This window comes from Notamacropus eugenii, chromosome 1 (genome assembly GCF_028372415.1).
Source record: "Notamacropus eugenii isolate mMacEug1 chromosome 1, mMacEug1.pri_v2, whole genome shotgun sequence".
NCBI classification, from domain to species: Eukaryota; Metazoa; Chordata; class Mammalia; order Diprotodontia; family Macropodidae; genus Notamacropus; species Notamacropus eugenii.
This window is the reverse complement of record NC_092872.1, coordinates 485,634,604-485,652,412: the sequence shown is the minus strand read 5'-3', so window position 1 is coordinate 485,652,412 and position 17,809 is coordinate 485,634,604. Positions and strand designations below refer to the sequence as shown.

Sequence of the window (17,809 nt, the reverse complement as noted above, 5' to 3'; positions counted from 1 at the left end):
TCAGAGAAGAAAAGCTTTAAAAAAACCAAAACAACTCATTCGGACAAATGCCACATTTTATTGCTCAAAATGCAAATTACACTGGAAACCCAAACAAGGAAAATCTAGAATAGAGAAAATTCTGGAAAAATAAATATTCAAGTCCAGAGCAAAATCCCCTGTGGCTCAGGATAGACAGATCTTCCTCGGCCTCCCTTTGCCCTTTATTCTGGATACTATATGGTACAATGGGAAAAACACTAGCCTGTGAGTCAGGAAAGTCTTCGCTCTTGTTATTAGCGCTATGTGACATCTCTCCTCTCTGGGACTCAATCTCATCTGTAAAAAGAGAGTTCTACTAGATGACTTCAAAGGTTCCTTCCAACTCTATCATTCTGATTCAAAGCACCAGATGCACCAAAATCCCCAAGTCTGAAAAACAAACTCCCTCCTTCCTTACGTTGGACACTCTCAGCCACCCCGCTGAGGATGGTGTCTGTCTACCTTACGAAGGCTGCTTCTCAGGGATTTAGTATCCACTAGCAAACCTGAACAAAGCACAGGAATAAGGTGTCACTAACACTCAACCTAGATGTCACCTGGATTCCCTGAGTGATTTACCTGAGCTACAGTAGTAAATATATAGGTAGGTGGACAAGACAAATTGTTAAAAGGGCCAGAAAGACAGATGTAGGCCTGATGGGAATCATTCGGATCCATTACCATATTCTTTCGTATACTATAACTCCTCTGTAGTGAGATTCCTGCTGCTTAGTTTTTACTTGATTTAAAAAAAAAAATTTATTTTCTAAAAAGACAGAAATCTCCACTTCACTCTATAAGGAAGTAAAATGGTCTTCTATTCACCGCATACACAAAAAGATGGGATAATCCTGCAGGCATAGGAGAGTATTTGCTGCCTACTCCAACAGCGCTCCTCAGATCCTGTTTGGGTCATTTATGGCTGAGAATCACTATAGTGATCCATGAACTAAAAAATGATGTCTCCAAAGAGAAATGGCCTACCTCCCTGAAGACACATATGCCTTTCTCCAGAAAGCCAAATTCTATTTTATCCTTAAATACCTTGCTGAGACTAAGCTTGGTCTGGCTCTGTGAACAGTGATGGTTCCATACTAATAATATGCTCACCTGTTTCCACAAAGTCAACCATACCATGACTGTGACAATGGGGAGATCCAACATTTTCTAGAAAAGGTTTAATGCCTCATTTATCTAGTTTTGCATTTCTAGTGACAATGCCCAGGATGCCCACAGCTCTTCATGATGAGCGTTTTACATCCAACTATTGCTCAACTCTTCCTGGTCACATGGCTCCTGTAAAATTATGGCTAGTGTTATATCTAAGACAGTATCATGACTCTTTCTTGCTTGAGATGCACCAGCTCTCTAGTGTTTTTACTTGTACAATAGTTGGGCCTCTGACAGCCGATATAAAATATTACATAGGAATCAATCAATCCCTTTGCATCCAGAAAGGGATAAGGCCTGGCTCACTACAAGGGCCTACACTAGTTCTTCTGAAATTTTTAACAGTGATAGGTCCTTGCATCCCCTAGGGACTAATAAATGCTGATTGCTGCCATCAGTAGCCTGGATGTCAGTTAAGGACACTGATGAGTGATAGGAATGAGCCAACTAGGCCACAGGATACACACAGGCAGAGGTCAGTTAGATCATTGTCTTAAAAAATAAAAAAAACCCAGTAACTTCAGAAACAAATCCCCAAAGGTTCCATCTGGTCAAAAATTCACAGGTCAGGGTGAATTCAAGGGAGCAATGACCCTGACAGTGAGGAAATTTGGAATATAAATTCTCCTAGAGACACACACAATGGCTCAGTTTGGGAGTCCAGCTCCCAAACAATTTGTACTCTCACAAGCTAAGTCCAAAGCCCTTGAGGGATGGAAGGTGGCAGAGAAAGTCTGTTCTCTACACCTAACTCCCAGATCTACCTGGAATCAGTAAGTGTTTAAAATTGCAGCAAGAAGAAAGGAAGATGTAAAACACCTTTCCACAAGGTAAAATTTTCTGAAATATTAGCAGAGCACTCAATAAAGAACCCATCTCCTCAAACCCCACCCCCACCTCCCAGGCCAATCTGGCACAACTAAGTGCATAGGTCTACTTCATGCCTTGGTTGGGCTATCCTCTAGTACTCCTCATTCAGCAGCAACTCCATAGGCCTTCAGGGCCAGTGACCAAAGGAAATCCATAGAGGGTTGGTCTTGTCCCAGCATAGGATAGGATCAAGCGAAACTTTTACACCAGCTGAGATCAGACCATTGCATAAAGATTAAAAGATTACTGTGAATGATGTGTAGTTTGAAGTCACAGGCACTGGAAGCGATATGTCTGAAAAGGAAGGATGGAAAATGAGATTAGTGAGTAGTCCAGGAAGCAAATAGCTTGTGGTGAAAGAAGAAATGTTTCTAACATGTGCCTTCTCTCCATGCCCAGATGCCAATCTGGAACAAACGTTAGTGCCACAATGTAGAGAGGCCTTGGATCAAAACCGCTGTCCCTGCCTTTAATTTGGGGCAGTATACCAAGCATTAAGCTATTTTACCCTGGATTCACTATCAGACACCTGTGTCTCTACTGCAGCTTGTACAAAATGATTCACTGGGCTTGAGGGCTTGGAGGAAGAAAAGGCAGAGTAGGGGGAATATATCTCAATATGGAATAGAATAGCAAGTACAGACATTTGAGATAGGAAGGTAGAAATAGGGACTTTGGGTTTGGAAGTCAGCTGGTGTGATTTCTGCCCACATCCCCATGGATCTGGATCTTGAGAGATAATGATTCCAAAACTATAGTCCAACAGGCCATGGAGAAAGGTTCTATTTTGATCAGTTCTAAATTGACCTGAGATACTGTCCACACATGTGGGACTTGGGTCACTGAGGAAGCCCTGTGCCAGAGCTGCTGCCACAGATTCACCTAGAGGAAAGCTCAGGAGTGCTTCTTCCCTGTACATCTTAGCACCAAGCACCTCCTGCCAACAGAAGGGCTTGGTTACCCCTTGGTCCTGGGAGGCCTGTCACCAAGTGACAGCTAGGATGGCATGTAGAATGATTTGCATAAAATCCCATAGAAGTTCAGAGGGAAGTGCAGGGAACATCACTGGGGCTGCTCTTCCCCCATCACTCCTGCAACGGTTTCAAGTTATTCTCCCTCTTGTGGGAACCAGTTGTGAACCTTCCTGGGCCTGTAGCACAGTGAGGTCTGTGGGGAACACAGTGGCCTAACCAGTCAGACTAGTCCTGAGCTCCAGCTGACCCCAGCACTACCAGAGCAGGGTCAAAGGAGCTACTGGGAGGAGAGACATCTCATATGTTAATAAGCTCAAGTCTATCTTTTCACTCCAAAGTCTTTTGCATCCCAAGAGAGCTATAAAGAAGAGGTGATCAGAGAAACTGGAGGAGCCTTTACAAATAGCTTATAAGGATCCAAAGCTTTCAAAGTTCCATAATTTGACACAGAGAGTAGGGAAAATGGAAGGACAAGAGGCAAAGAGGAAGAAATAGGAGCCTAAGCCAGGCCTAAGATTAAGAGAATACCTCAAGCCCACAGATAGCTCTGGCCCTGACTCCTAGTGAAGGCAGATCAAGTATCAGGCTCTGGCCTCTTGAAATGCAGCCTCTGCCATCATTGAACCATACTTTGTCCCTGATTCAGAAATGGCCTTGAATGTCAGTTTGATGGCAACAGATGGATGTAATGAGGACATTTTGCCCTGTCCTTTACAGCAAGGCCAGAATCTAAGGTATCTTCTACCTCTGAAGAACAGGGATGAAAGACTGTTTCAGGACTGTAATGAAAAGGGGGAAGTAGTGTTTACTCCCACAGTGTTTTACTTCCCTCCTGGATCATTAGATAATTTTCAAAATATATTAAGTATGAAAGTCAATCTGGCAGCCAGTTACAATACAATCTATGGGGGAAGCAGACGTGAAAGGGGTTGCCTGCTCTGCTCCATTTCCAACTGAGGAACTCATGCCCCCAAGAAGTTGGGCAGCCAAACTTCCTTCACAGGTCTCGTCTTCCAGACTTGTTTCGTGGTTCATGATTTCCACTTCAATTTTCTATAGTGCCTGCCACAGGCCTTATTAATTTCATCCTTAGCTGGCCTAGAGTCATTAGGCACATCCAGGTCAAAAGATCCAAGTCAGGTGAAGGATGCAAGTGTGTCTTCAAAGGATAGGATGAGAAAGATGGAGAGGCAGGAACACCTGAGTTAGTGTTTCCCAACCACTCACTATATGCTAAGCACTGTTGAGAGTTCCTACTTAAATGCTTTTCTCAAAGTTGCAGTGTGCTCACGCACAGTTCTTGTCTTCTCCATTCCACTTCGATCAAATGTCTGTCCTCCCACAGAAATGGAAGATGTGAGAGCCAGGAAACTGAAACTAGAGAAGAAAGGCTCCTCTTAAGGCCACAAAGGAAGGCCCTGATCCTGGGCCAGAGGCTCACAGCTCCCCTTCAAGGGTCCCCGTCAGTTTCTCCTCATCTGCCTGCTGCTTCTGTTGCTGGATCCTTGCGTAGGAAATTGCATCACCCCTACAGGGAAAAAGGGAGTCATGATACCGTTAGACGGAGCAACAAGTAAGAAGCAAGAAGAAAACCATAGCTTTCCTCCTGTAGGCAGAGGCTACAGTTAGGATGGATTAAAATCTAGCAAAACTCTGTAAACATTATTTATAGGTTCTCCAAGGAACTTGGTCCCTTGTGTCAACTGTTGGGGAGATGTAGGGTGAGCATAGGGTATTTTACTTGGTGAGGTTTAAACTAGAAATAGGTTGACTGACTGCCTGCAACTTGTCATATGCACAGTACTACTGTGAGATGGGCTATTTTGATGTCAATTGCTCTGCTTCCAGCACCAATTCTTACCAAAGACACCACACTCTGATTTCCCACTCACAGGGAATCATAGAGCAGAAAGAGGCTTTAGAGATGATCCAGTCCAGGGGTAGGAAACCTGTGGCATCGAGGCCACATGTAGTCTTCTTGGTCCTTGGGTGTGGCCTTTGACTGAGTTCAAGTTTTATAAAACAAATCCTTTTATCAAGGGGATTTGTTTGTAAAGTTTGGATTCAGTCAAAGGGCCACACTTGAGAACCTAGAGGGCCACATGTGGCCTTGAGGCCACAGGTTCCCCAACTCCTAGTCTAATTCCCTCATTTTAAAGATGGGGAAACTGAGGCCCCAAAAAAGGAAGCAATTTGCTAAGGTACCACAGCTGCTTAGTGGCAGACCTAGGTCTCCTGACTCTAGGTTTGGTACTCTATCTACTACATTGGAGCTTTCTGTTTTCATCTGGACTCCAGCTAAACTCCAGGAGTTGGTAAGAAATAACCTGCTGAATGGAGTCAGAAAACCAAAGAGATTATCCTCCTCAGTGTCACTGATACCTCATGTCCTACTCATACCTACTCTTTGGTTCTACAATGTTATCATACTCTTCAACTCCCTGATTCTTTGCATTTGACCCCCAAATGATCTTGTGACTGGCCCTGCTCAGCCTTTTGGTTTTCCTGAAAGAGTATTCTGTAGACTGTTAAAGAAATCCAATGGAACTCCTCAGCCAGAGGATGACATGCAGGGAGTCTTGGGCACCTTTATCTTGCCTTTCCCCGTAAGGTGCCTTGGTACCTTAAAGGGAGTATCAAGCCATTAAAAAAGCTGAGCTGATGATCTTGCTCAGCCACTGTGGCACTACATGATCTCAACTACAAAATGGGAAGAACCTCCAGATCTTAGTTACAGGTATCAGGACGGTCAACAACAATAAATGGCTTGGCAACATCAAATCAGCTGCAAAACAGACATACTTTTTGCCCAGTGCAGAAAGTCCATATAGCACGCCTGTGGAGAAGGCAATAGCATTTCCCAGGAGGGTGGTAAGAGTCAGGCTGATGACAATGGGGAAAACTGCCATCCTATGGAGAAACAAACAAGAAAACCAGAGATTACTCCTCGATACTACTTGTAGTGCAGTTGCCCCCCTTCATTTCCAAACCAACTTCACTTCACTCTGATCTTCCACTTGGAAATCATCTAGTCCAGAGGTTCCCAAATTTACTTGGCCTACTGCCCTCTTTTCAAAAAAAAATTACTCAGGACCCTGCCCTGGAATTCTACTTTCTTTAACCCTTTAACAGTTTTTTTCATTTAAATTTGTGTCACCCAAGGCTACTATGTCCCCCATTGTTCCAGAACCCCCCCCCAGAGGGTGGTATTGCCAACTTTGGGAACTTATAATTCTAATCCAACCCTATCCTTTTACAGATGAGAAAACCAAGGCCCAGGGAAAGAATATGACTTATCTTAAGTCACAAAGTAAATTAGTGGCAAAGCTAGGCCTAGAACCTGGGTCTCAACTCCCAGGTCAGCCCTCTTTTTTACAATGGGGTATCTATTCCTGTCTGCATCCTATATCTAAGCTATATGGAGAATTCTAGGGTTTCATACTTTTCTGTATCATCCACAGCCTTTGCACAAAGCCAATCACCTAAAATTCCAATATGTAATATGCAATGGAGCTAATGTCTCAGTACTGAGGCACAAGTTTGACTCTGTTTGGTCACAGTGTGTTTCCATCCTTCTGTTTCATGGATATGTCTTACATTTCTACCACGACTGTAAGCCTGAGTGTAGGGACAATGTCTCATGTCTTTCTGACTCTCCATCTCCTAGAATAGCTAACAAGGGCTGATCTAAGGCTGACTTAAGTGCTCAGGAAATAAGTAACTTGAAGTAACTTCAGCAGGGCATCTACAAGCAAGGGCTAAGCTAAATTCTTCACAGAATTATAGTAAATATTGTTATGAAGACACCTCTCAATTTTTTCCTCTCCACTTCCTCAATCTCAGTTCCTATTCTCCTAGCAGGTAATATTTAAGGGGAAAAACAATGGATTTGAAAGGGGAAAACCACTTGGGACAGCTTGCATCTAGCAGTCCTAGCTAGTGCGTTCCAGGTCAGGAAGCCAACAAATAGTTAAATATAATGACGATTTTCTGGCTGCTGGTCAGGCCTCCTTACCCACAGTAGAAGACAGCCTTCTGCCAAGGCCTCAGTCTGTCAGCCTTGTCAGCAATTGTGTTAGCAAACTCAATGAACTGGCAGCAGAAAGGTGCCTCACACAAAAATAAGATGAAGGCATTTAACCTGCAGGAGGCAGAAGAGAAAATGGTGAAATAAACCAAACCCCATTCAATGACTGCCCCAAGCATGCTAATCTGTCATTCATATTATTAACGAAAAGGATTCTGGGAAGGATATAGAATGCTCTCCCAAGTCTCTCAGCCACTGATCTTAATCCTGCCATTCCTGCAAGGAATAGTACTTCCTCCAGGAAGGGGCCCTTGGCCCTAAAGCCACACACCTCACTGTTCCTGAAATGCTACTGCACACAGCACCACCACAATTTAGCATTTATTCTCTAATTGTTTTCTAGATGTTAATTTTATTTTTCCAACTGCCATGTAAATACCTTGAGTTGAGATTCTGGGTCTCATACTTCTGTGCTCTTTTTACTGCTTATCATAGAAGCAAGTGTTTTAAACAAATTACCTGATTTTTAATAGTGTGCCCACTGACCAAATAGTACCTTGGTGGGGGGTGGGGGGAGAATCTCTGATTAGGAGAAAAATAATTTAAAAACAAGTTGGACTCAAGCCTCTTGAAGTTGGAGGGAGGGACCCCAAATGACCACATCATCCAGTCCACTCTTAGCTGGGCAGAGCATTCCACTATTAACTCACCACGTAATCCTGGACAAGGCATTTGCCTTTCTGGGCTTCAGCTGTCCTCCTCTTTAAAACAACGGTTTGAATTACACTTTCCAAACTCTCCTACTGCTCTGATAATTCTGTCATTCTACAAATATATAAGCCAGTAGTAACAAATAGATAGCTAACTTTAAAATTCTCTGGACGTAAACTATTACTCTCCAGCCCTCTTTAGTTTTTAACTCTTTGGGATTGTAACATATGAAAGGCAAGTTCTTTATGTCTAACCAAATTCCCTTTACGCAGAATTTTTAAAACTACTTGATACATCTAGTTCACAACTCCCTATTTCTTTGTTTAGCCCTCAGTGGAACTGCTCAGCATATTCCTTGCAACTAACTTTTCAGACATATGAAGAATACTGACCTCTTCTCTGCTAACTCTTGAAAAATGGCCTATTTTCTATATCTCTGGGAGCTCCTCTCTGGACCTTTTCCAAAGTCTGTATCTAGTTTTACTCAATATCTCTGCCTCTCTGTCAACCAGATGCTATCACTGACTTGCTTCTCCCACCCATGACCTCAGACCATCTATGTGAAGAGACTAGTTTCCACTCCAGTAGGAAGTATGTAACATTGGGAGAGAGAAGTGTGGGAGGTGGGAAAAAGCCCAATTCCTCAATATTTCCCTCAAAAATAGGCACAAAAATACCAAAAAGAAAAGTAACTACCAGAAACTCTCAAAAAATGTTTTTTTTTAAAAAAAAAGATAAAAAAGAGTTCCAACATAATAAAAGACTATGAATTAATAGAAACAGAGGCAGAAACACCAGAAGGAAATAACTAAAAATCATCTGACTGAGGTAGACCTTGCCTCATTATCAGGCTGACCTCAGGATATTCGGATAGTTGGTACGTTGCACAGTCTTTCTACCCCAAGTTTAATAATAACATTGATACCTGCATACTCCTTTACTACAGCCTGGCTCTCATAGTTCTGGCATCCACCTGATGTTCCCAGTTCTGGGGCTGCCCAGGGGCCCAACAAAATATTCAGTTTTTCCAAATTCTTTTTACAATGTAGAAAACTCATGCATAATGCTCCAATGACAGTCTGAGTATGAGACTCTCTATCTGAGTCTAGGTAGGAAAGGAGTGAGGGTGGTAGGGAAGGAAAGAAGGAAGGAAGGAAGGAAGGAAGGAAGGAAGGAAGGAAGGAAGGAAGGAAGGAAGGAAGGAAGGAAGGAAGGAAGGAAGGACGGACTTATTAAGCACCTAGTAAGTGCTAGACACTATGCTAAGCATATCTCATTTGATCCTCACAAGAACTTTGAGAGGTAAGTGTTACTATTCTCCCCATTTTATAACTGGAAAAAAAAAAAACTGAGGCAAAGAGAGGTTAAGTGACTTGCCTAGGGCCAAATAGCTAGTATCTAAAGTCATATTTGAATCCAGGTCTTCCTGACTTCCAGACCCAGTGCTTCTTCCAAACAGCTCCTTCAAAAAGATGGGCAGAACATATGAAAGTAAAAATAGAGCCCTGACCTGGAAACCATATCCATCTGACAGACCACCCGACACAGACAAGATTGCTGGTATTACTTACATCATCCACACACCGGCTGCAATGTTGAGTGGGTGAATGGTGATACAGTTGAAGAGGCCAGAAATTGCACAAGCTTGAAAAGAAGAGATATGACTAGAATTAGCAGCAAAAATGGAACAATGCCAAGCAGGAATCCTGGCTGCAAATCTGCATCATTAAATAATTATAATCCCTTAGGTTTGTCTAACAACTTAAACTTTACAAAGTACTCATACAATTTACTTATTTGAGAAACAAGCTCAGAGAGGCAAAGTCACACATGGAAATCAGAGGACAAGGTCCAGTTTAGATCTCTTTACCCAACTCCATGCTGACACCATCATGGCTCAAGAAGTCTGACTCCATGGTAGGCAGGAATATGGTCTCCTCTAGTATGCTCCCTGGAGTCTAGACCAGGGCTCTGAAAACAGTGAGCTCTCAGTAAAGGCATAAACCTTTTAAGACAATGAGGATAGGACAAGAGGAAGCTAATCAACAAGCATTTATTAATGTTATTATGTTATAATATTATTATTATGTGCTAGCCCTTGGCTACTATGTCCTAGGGATTTTTACCCTCATTTTATGGAGGGATACAGGTAGAAATCTGTCTACAGGCAAATATAAGGGACAAAAAAGAAGCCTTGTTCCTAAGAAGACTTCATGCTAGAGGGAAAGCCAATATATATCCAGATAAGTATATACAAAGTAAGATGGGGGGAGGGAGAGAATGGGGAGGCAGGAGGAAAAGATTAGCAGCATGGGAATCAGGAAAGATTTCACACGGAAGATAATGCTTGGGGTTAGCCTGGAAAGAAACTAGAGATCTAAGAGCTGGAGGAGAAGAGAGTGAACATTCCAGGTCTAGGGGAACAAAGACATGGAGTCAGGTCACACATAGAATGCTCTATATGAGGAACAACAAAAAGACTAGTCTGCCTGGCGGCAGAGTATGTGAAGGGAAGTAATGCATCAAAAGGATGGAAAGGGGAGTTGGAGCCTGGTTGAGTATCAATTTAAACCATGGAGGAGCCAGTACTTTATCCTAGAAGCAGAAGAGAGCCTCGGGAATTTATTGAGCAAGGAAGTGATGTGACCAGGACCTGTACTTTGTAAGGATGTGGTTAAGGAAGATGAGTGTCACTGGAGTCAAACTGGCTTGAGCTTGGGAGTCCTTGTGCCTGCTCCAGGCACAGAGAAGAGAGGAAGGTAGGTCCTAAGCACAAATATGACAATGAAGCAAGGAAGGAAGCCTGAGGCCCCACAGCCTCATAGCAGGGTGGGGCAGTTATCAAACAGTTCATTAAACTTGCACCAGCTTCTCTGCACCTGATCTGGCTAACATGGACTGGATGTCTCCAGTGAAATTCTATCTGGGTTACAGGAGACTGGGGAAGGAAACGAACAAGTCAAACTCAAAGTCAGTCATCTACTCTCTCCCAAGAAGATGCCAAGGGCTGTTCTTCCTTCTGGTGCTGATTAGGCTTGCTACCTAAATTCTGGATTAATTCAATTCAGAGAACATTTATTATGTAAACACTTCTTATGCACAAGGTATTGTGCTAGATGAAACAAAGATTAAAAAATAAAAATATTAACAGAATTCCTGCCCTCAAGAAGCTGATATTCTATGCAGAGCATGAAACATGAGGTAATTTGAGGAAGAAGAACAAACTAACAACTTGGGAGGGGAGTCAGTCACAGAATCATAAAACTTTAGAGCTAGAAAGGACCTCCAAGACTGTTTAGTTCAGACTCCTCCTCATTTTACAGATGGGTAGGCTAAAGTGCAGCGCTAGGCAGTGACTCAACTCCAGGAAACAGAATGATGTAGCCACCCAAATGATGACAAAAATAAACTTCTGTCCCCCCCCCACCGTCCCCCCCCTCCCCTTTGTTAGTTGAGGATTTGCTCACACAAGTTAGTCAGGGTGGGAAGTACAAACAGAATGGAAAGTTTAGGAGAAAGGGTTCTATTGGGAATTTGCAGGAAGAAAAGTGTTTCTTTTTTCTAATGTTATCTTTCCTTGTGAAAACACTGAAAAGGTTTTTTGTTTGTTCTATATTCTTTCACTTGGTTATATGGTAAAGAAAACAGAAGACTGAAGTCTTTGGGCTTCACAGGATTCCTCTAACAGGACACCTACATACCAACAGCAATATTATTTTAAGAACACCTTTAAGCGATTAAGTCATTCCATTAAAAATCTCCAAATTAACTACAAAGATCTTATGAAGGAAGATGCTATCTGCATCCAGAGAAAAAACTGCGAGATACATACATATTTGTGTCTAATGATAGCCATCTCTAAGATGGGGAGGGGCAGGAAGAGGGAAGAAAAAAAGGCACATGATAATGTTGTATATTTAAAATGAACAGCAAGTAGATTGGCAGATTCACGTGCAATCCTTTTTTCTACTCTACGTAGCTATGGAAATGCTTGTTTTACTTAAGTTCAGAATTTTTTTTTAGTTTTTTAAAAAAGGACCCCAACATAACTACATCATTTCCTTCAATTTCAAGATTATTTTGACAGGTCAGGGCTCTTTAATTAAAGGGGGAGGAGGAGAAGCCTATTGCATCTCCATAGTTTCACTACTCTTCCTTGTTTCCTCACCCATCTCTCCTATTGTCCTACCGATGCCAATTAAAATGTGAGCTCCTTTAGGGCAGGGACCCTATTTTTTGCTTTTTGTATCCCCAGTGTTCAGCACAGAGCCTGGCACAAAGCAAGCATTTAATAAATACTTGTTGACTGACTCAAGGCCTGGAAACCTCTTTACCAAGAAGTCTTTGTTAACTCTTCCAGGTCAAAAGTCCCCTAGCACTCTTTTAATGTTTCTGACATTCCAACTGGCATTATGCTTCTAGGTTTATGTTTGGTCTCCCCTATTGAATATCGAACTCACTGTTTATGAGGCCAGCAACTGTGTCTTAAAGACCTTTGTAGCCTGAGGCTTTATTGACTGTAGCCTCAGGGCTAACTAAGTCCCTGAGCACCTTGGCAGAGATGAAGAAGAACATTGGTTCTGCAGTCGGAGAAACTGCCTTTAAATTCTGCTTCTGAAACTTAACTATCCCAGTGATTCTGGACAACCTGATTAACCAAACTGGGCCTCATTTTCCTCGTGTAAAATGAGAAGACTGAACAAGATCACCTCTAAAGCCCCTCAAGATCTATGATCCTGACAGAAATTTCTCTCTCACATTAATAATCAACTACTAAATTAGGACCAGGGTTATTTCAGAAGCCTGTAGCTCCTTCAGTCTCCGAAGGACATGTTGGATAATGAAATTGGATTAACTTTCCTAACAGTCTTGTTCAGAACCCATCCAAGTGGGGAACGCCATGATGTTCTACTCAGGTCTGGGTGGAGGTAAATTCTTTGATTATATTTCCCAAGGCTGGGGCTGATTTGGAAGTAAATTACATGAGCAAAGTCACAGTCCCCCTGGCCCCTCATTAGAGCAGATCCACCTCTCATTATAATATTCATTCTCTCTAATTATTTGTTAACCAATCAAAGTTGATTGCCATCCTCATGAACCTGAACCCTTCAACGGCATATAAGTATAGAATGAGTTCCATGAGGGGGTCTTTGGCATTGACCATTTTATTAATAGTATGATAGCATTATTAATAAAACAACTAATTACCCAGAAACTATGTCTCTCAAACTTTTTAAATGTCACAATCCTACAACCACTGCTTAATAAGTATTTAAAGAATTATACTGAATTCCAGGTCCCTTTGTTGTTTCAAGACCAGGGATAAGCAGGAACATTGAAACTACAATGGTACAACATTTAGCTGTCACTGAAGGAAAGAGCTATTCCCCACAAGTGAATATTACAAATAACTGATGATTATTCCACAGAGATAATAATAACATCAATAACTAACATTTATGTAGCACTTACTATATGCCCCTGTGCTAAGCACTTTACAATTATTTCTTTTGGTCCTTACAGCAACGCTGCATGGTAGGTGCCATTTATTATACCCCTGTTTTACAGATAAGGAAACTGAATAGAGGTTAAATGACTCTCTGAGGGTCCCAACAACTGGTCAAACTTGAGCTCCAGTCTTCCTGACTCCAGGCCATCCAGCTATAAATCTTTTTTAATGGCCAGCCTGTGGTTCAGGATACCACCCTAATTTGGCCTTTATCACCCCTGTTCAGCCCCATAGCAACAACCTCCTAATTGGTCTCCCTGTTTCCAATATATCCATCCTCCACTTTCTGCCAAAAGCATATTCCCCTTCTCATCATTCACCAGCTCAAGAATTTTCAGTGTTTCCCTTATAATTCTAAAATAAAATAAAAACTTCTCAACTGAGCATTTAAAGACCTTCAATTTGGCTACAGCCTATCTTTCCAGGCTAATTCAATGACTCCCCTTTTCATGTACTCTACATTTCATCCAAACTGACCTACATTCTGTTCCTTTAACCCCGCATTCTATCTCCTTTATCAAGTTGTCCTGCATGCCTGAAATGTACCAGCCTCCCCCTTTCTTAAAGTTTAATCATTTGTTTCGTTATTATGAATTTTAGAAATACCCAGATATAGAAACATGTCTATTGCAGACAGTCAACATGAATATTATTAAGTGTTCATTATATGCCAAACACTCTGTTAAGTGCTGAGATTCAAAGAAGGTAGAAACAAAAACTCTGAAGTCCTCAAGGAGTTCAAATTCTAATGGTGAAGATGATATGAAAATACTGTATATAAAGGATATATACAATGTAAATGGAAAGCAATCTCAGAGGAAAGACTCTAGTAGTGGGAAAGCTCAGCAAGCCTACTGCAGAAGATGGAGTGATCTTGAAGGAAGTCAGGGAAGTAAAGAAACAATGATTATATATGAAATCATAAATCTCTATTACACATCATTTTTTAAAAATATATAATAAATATAAGAGTTTCAAAGCTGTCCTGCTTGTCTATGACTCCCTCTGAACTTCCTTCCATTCTCTTCTGTGCATTTGTGTTTTTTTTAATTCTTCAATGACCCTATTTTCTTTTATTGGGGGAGGGGTTCATTATTACCAGTCCCTTCTTACCAAATTTTTTTAAAACCCTATCTTGTAACAAATAAGCATTGTCAAACAATTGCACATGCTGGTAATTGTCACAAACGTCGTTGCCTTCGTTCTAGTCTATCATTTATGAGGAATTGGGCAGCATGCTTCAGCCTTGATTCTCTGGAGTAATGGCTAGTCAATGCATTGATCAGAGCTTAATGCATTCCTCTAAAGCATCTTTCCTCTAAAGCATCCTCTCTTCAAGACTCAATTTAGGTTCAGGCAGTTTTATGGAAAGAAATTCAAATTACCTAAGGCCAAATCACTAAAAATTAGAGAAATGCAAATTAAATCAATTCAGAACTTCCATCTGACACCCATCAGACCGGCAAAGTTGACAAAAAAGGGAGAGGACAAATGTTGGAGGGGCTGCAGGGAAACAGGAACATTGGTGCATGGATGATGAAGCTGTAAATTGGTCTAACCATTCTGGAAAGCAATTGGAACTATGTCTCCCACATTACTTAACTATGTATATCCTTTAAACCATTAGTAGCCCAAAGAAATCAAAGAAAGAGAAAAAAGTCCTATAAGTATAAAAATATTTATAGCAATTCTTTTTGTAATGGTAAAGAATTGTAAGCTAATGGGAATCTAGTGGGGAATAGTTGAACAAATGATGGTAGATGAATATAATGGAATACTACTGTGCTATAAGAAAAATTAGAGATGGCTTCGTAGAAATCTGTGATGCTGCAAAAGGACGTGAATAGAACCAGAAGAACAATTTATACTACGACATCATCATTAAAAAAATAAATAATTTTGAATTCTGACCAACATAATGTTCAATCATGATTCTAAAGAGCCAATGATGAAAAATGCTACCCCACCTCCTTACAGAGTTGATGGACTGAAAATGCAGAATGAAATACACATTTTTAAAAATTTCCAGTAGGGAATTTGTATTACTTAACTATGCTTGTTATAAGATTTTTGTTTTCCTTCTTTTTTGGGGGGAGGGAGGAGAATAAATGCTTGATAATTGGGAAAAAAAAAAAAAGAAAAAAGACAATTCAGATGCCACTTCCTACCAAAAATCTTTCCTAATCCCCTTAGCAGTCAGTGTTCCCACCTCAAATTACCTTGTTATTCACGTGTAAATGTCCTAACCTTTCAGTAAAACAGGTAAGCTCCTTGAAGGCAAGGACTGTTTTTTCATTTTAGATGCCTAGCACAAAGTACAAAATAAATGTCTGTTAAATTGAACTGAATGTATGACACTCTCTTTACCTTCTTAAAATGCAGATACAGTTAAAATTTTACTTAATGAAACAGTTATCATTAAGAACATCCATTATTGGACTATAATACCAATCAGGTATATAAGCTTCTTTACTGCCACCCTGATCTAACTCAGGTGGCTGGATTTTTTTGTCTGCTATATGACTATTTCAGATGCCCAGAGATCTCAGTCACTTTCCCAAATCCCTCCACTCTCAGCCCATCCTTTCCTCCCTCTCTCCCTCTCCAGCACACTCATAATGCTTGGTACAAGTGGGGAAAAGGGAGGCATGAATAAGCAGTTCATATACATATATGTGTGTGTGTATAGTATATATATGTACTTACATGTACATGTATAATACATAAAATGTATAGATATCCACACATATATGTGTAGAGGGGAACCTTTGAAATGCACTGGATTGCTCTTTCAAAAATTCATTTTCCTTCCTTTCTATACTTTCTCTCATATACCCCACTATCCACTGGTCTCCTTGGGGAAGTTAGAACACTCTTTGCTCCTCATTTCTACTTCCAGACTTTCCCTCTAAATACCATCACTCATCAAGTTTTCTTCTTTTGAGGTTTACAGTTTAAATAATTAGTATTTAAATCACACTACCAACAAATCCAGGTCCTGGTGGCCTTTCTCTCTCAACTTCCAGGCCATTCTCCTTTCTTCAATGAGTTCAGTGCCTGGATCATACTCTTTCTGACCCAAATCCTGCCCTCAAAAGAGGAAATTTCAGTGTACAGACTGATACTTCATCAAATACCTAACTTCCCAGTTTCTCAATCTACTTCTGACCTGCATAGATTAAAAGGGAGTATCCTCATGTGGAGAGCTCCCCATCCCAATGAAATCACAGGTCCACTCCCTGTTCCCAACCTTAACTAAGCACATAAGCAAATGTAGAGGAAAAACTACAAGTGGGCTGAGTAGTTGAGATCAAGCATTTGTCAGAGCTGGGAGCTGAGGCCATTCTTTCCTTAGCGTGTCAATTTAAGTTGCCAAAGAGAAGCGGTCCTCTAGTCTCCCTGACAATAAGTTTCATCTCCCTCCCACCGGACCAAGAATACGTTTATTATTTCTACAAATATTTGTTGTAACTGCATTCTGTGATACCAGATCACCAGCCACTTCCTTGCCATCCATATCCTGCGGGTTCCCACCAGCTGTCACTGCAAAGTCGGACAAATGTTGGGAGCCCCACTGCCCTCAGCCAAGGCTAACCCTAATCTTGCATCGGGATCCCATCCAGTGGCTGTCCCGGGCAGGTCCCCGCCTCTGTCTCGGGTGTACACGGGGATAAGGAGGGCTCCACCTGCCTGCGGGGTGGCGGTGAGGATTAAACGGGATAACCACTGGAAAGCTCTTAGCGCAGCGGAGCCGGAGTGGTGCACACGCGTGCACAGCACACAAACGTTGGCTGTCATTAATATTCCAAGGCCCCTTCCAACCCTACATCTACAACGCCCAGCCTCCGTGCTGACGGACACAGAGCCTACAACACGGCAGGTATCTAACAGCTAGAACACCCCTCCCTCCCGCGGGTGACCCTCAGCTCGGCGCCAGGTAGACTTGCCCAGGAGCTTCATTTCTTCAAGGGGGCGGGGCCGGTACAGACAGGCCAAGGGGAGGGGGGCTGGTGCTGGAGCGGAGTCAGCGACTCCGGGCGACAAAGGCGCCGCCGTGAATGAGGCGGACGCTGTCGGGAGACCCGCATCTGCCGGAAGGAAAAGATGGATGGCTCCCCCTAAATACAAGGCGCTTTTCCATAACAACACATATGTGCAGAACCAGGATCCCAACCGGTGCAGGAGTGAGGGAGGCAAAAGCCCGGGGGCTGGACGTTCACCCCAGCACTTCCCTAGGGCGACAGACTTCGCGGAGGAGGAGAGGAGACCTACGGTAAGGTAGGGACGAGGACGGGACCCCCCCGGCAGGAGGTGCGCATGCGCGCGAGCCTAGCCAAGGGGCTGGGGAGAGGGGAGCGAGCCAACGGGCGGGGGTGGGGAATACTCACAGATGCCCCCCATGACCCCGGCCAAGCGGCACAGCCAACGGTACCACCACATCATGCCGTCGTCCTGCGGGGGCGGAGAGGAGGGGTCGGACGACGAGGTCTCCCCACCCAGGGAGATCATGGTGCCGTCCGGGCGGGA

The 17,809-nt window shown here is 42.4% G+C and overlaps 1 protein-coding gene across 2 annotated transcripts; it reads right to left on the bottom strand.

Moving 5' to 3' along the window:
* Window positions 1–38: 38 nt before the first annotated feature.
* CACFD1 (calcium channel flower domain containing 1) lies at window positions 39–17,800 on the bottom strand. Of its 2 annotated transcripts, XR_011972249.1 has the most exons (6): window positions 17,671–17,800; window positions 9,345–9,417; window positions 7,051–7,176; window positions 5,838–5,945; window positions 3,564–4,563; window positions 39–2,355 (listed from the first exon to the last, which is right to left on the bottom strand). XR_011972249.1 is itself a non-coding variant. In XM_072632865.1 (5 exons), the coding sequence occupies exons 1-5, from the start codon at window positions 17,789–17,791 to the stop codon at window positions 4,473–4,475; spliced, it is 519 nt and encodes a 172-aa protein (XP_072488966.1). In that variant the 5' UTR covers window positions 17,792–17,800; the 3' UTR covers window positions 39–4,472. The 2 variants fall into 2 exon arrangements, 1 of the variants encoding a protein (XP_072488966.1); XM_072632865.1 differs by having other exon boundaries at window positions 39–4,563.
* Window positions 17,801–17,809: the final 9 nt, after the last annotated feature.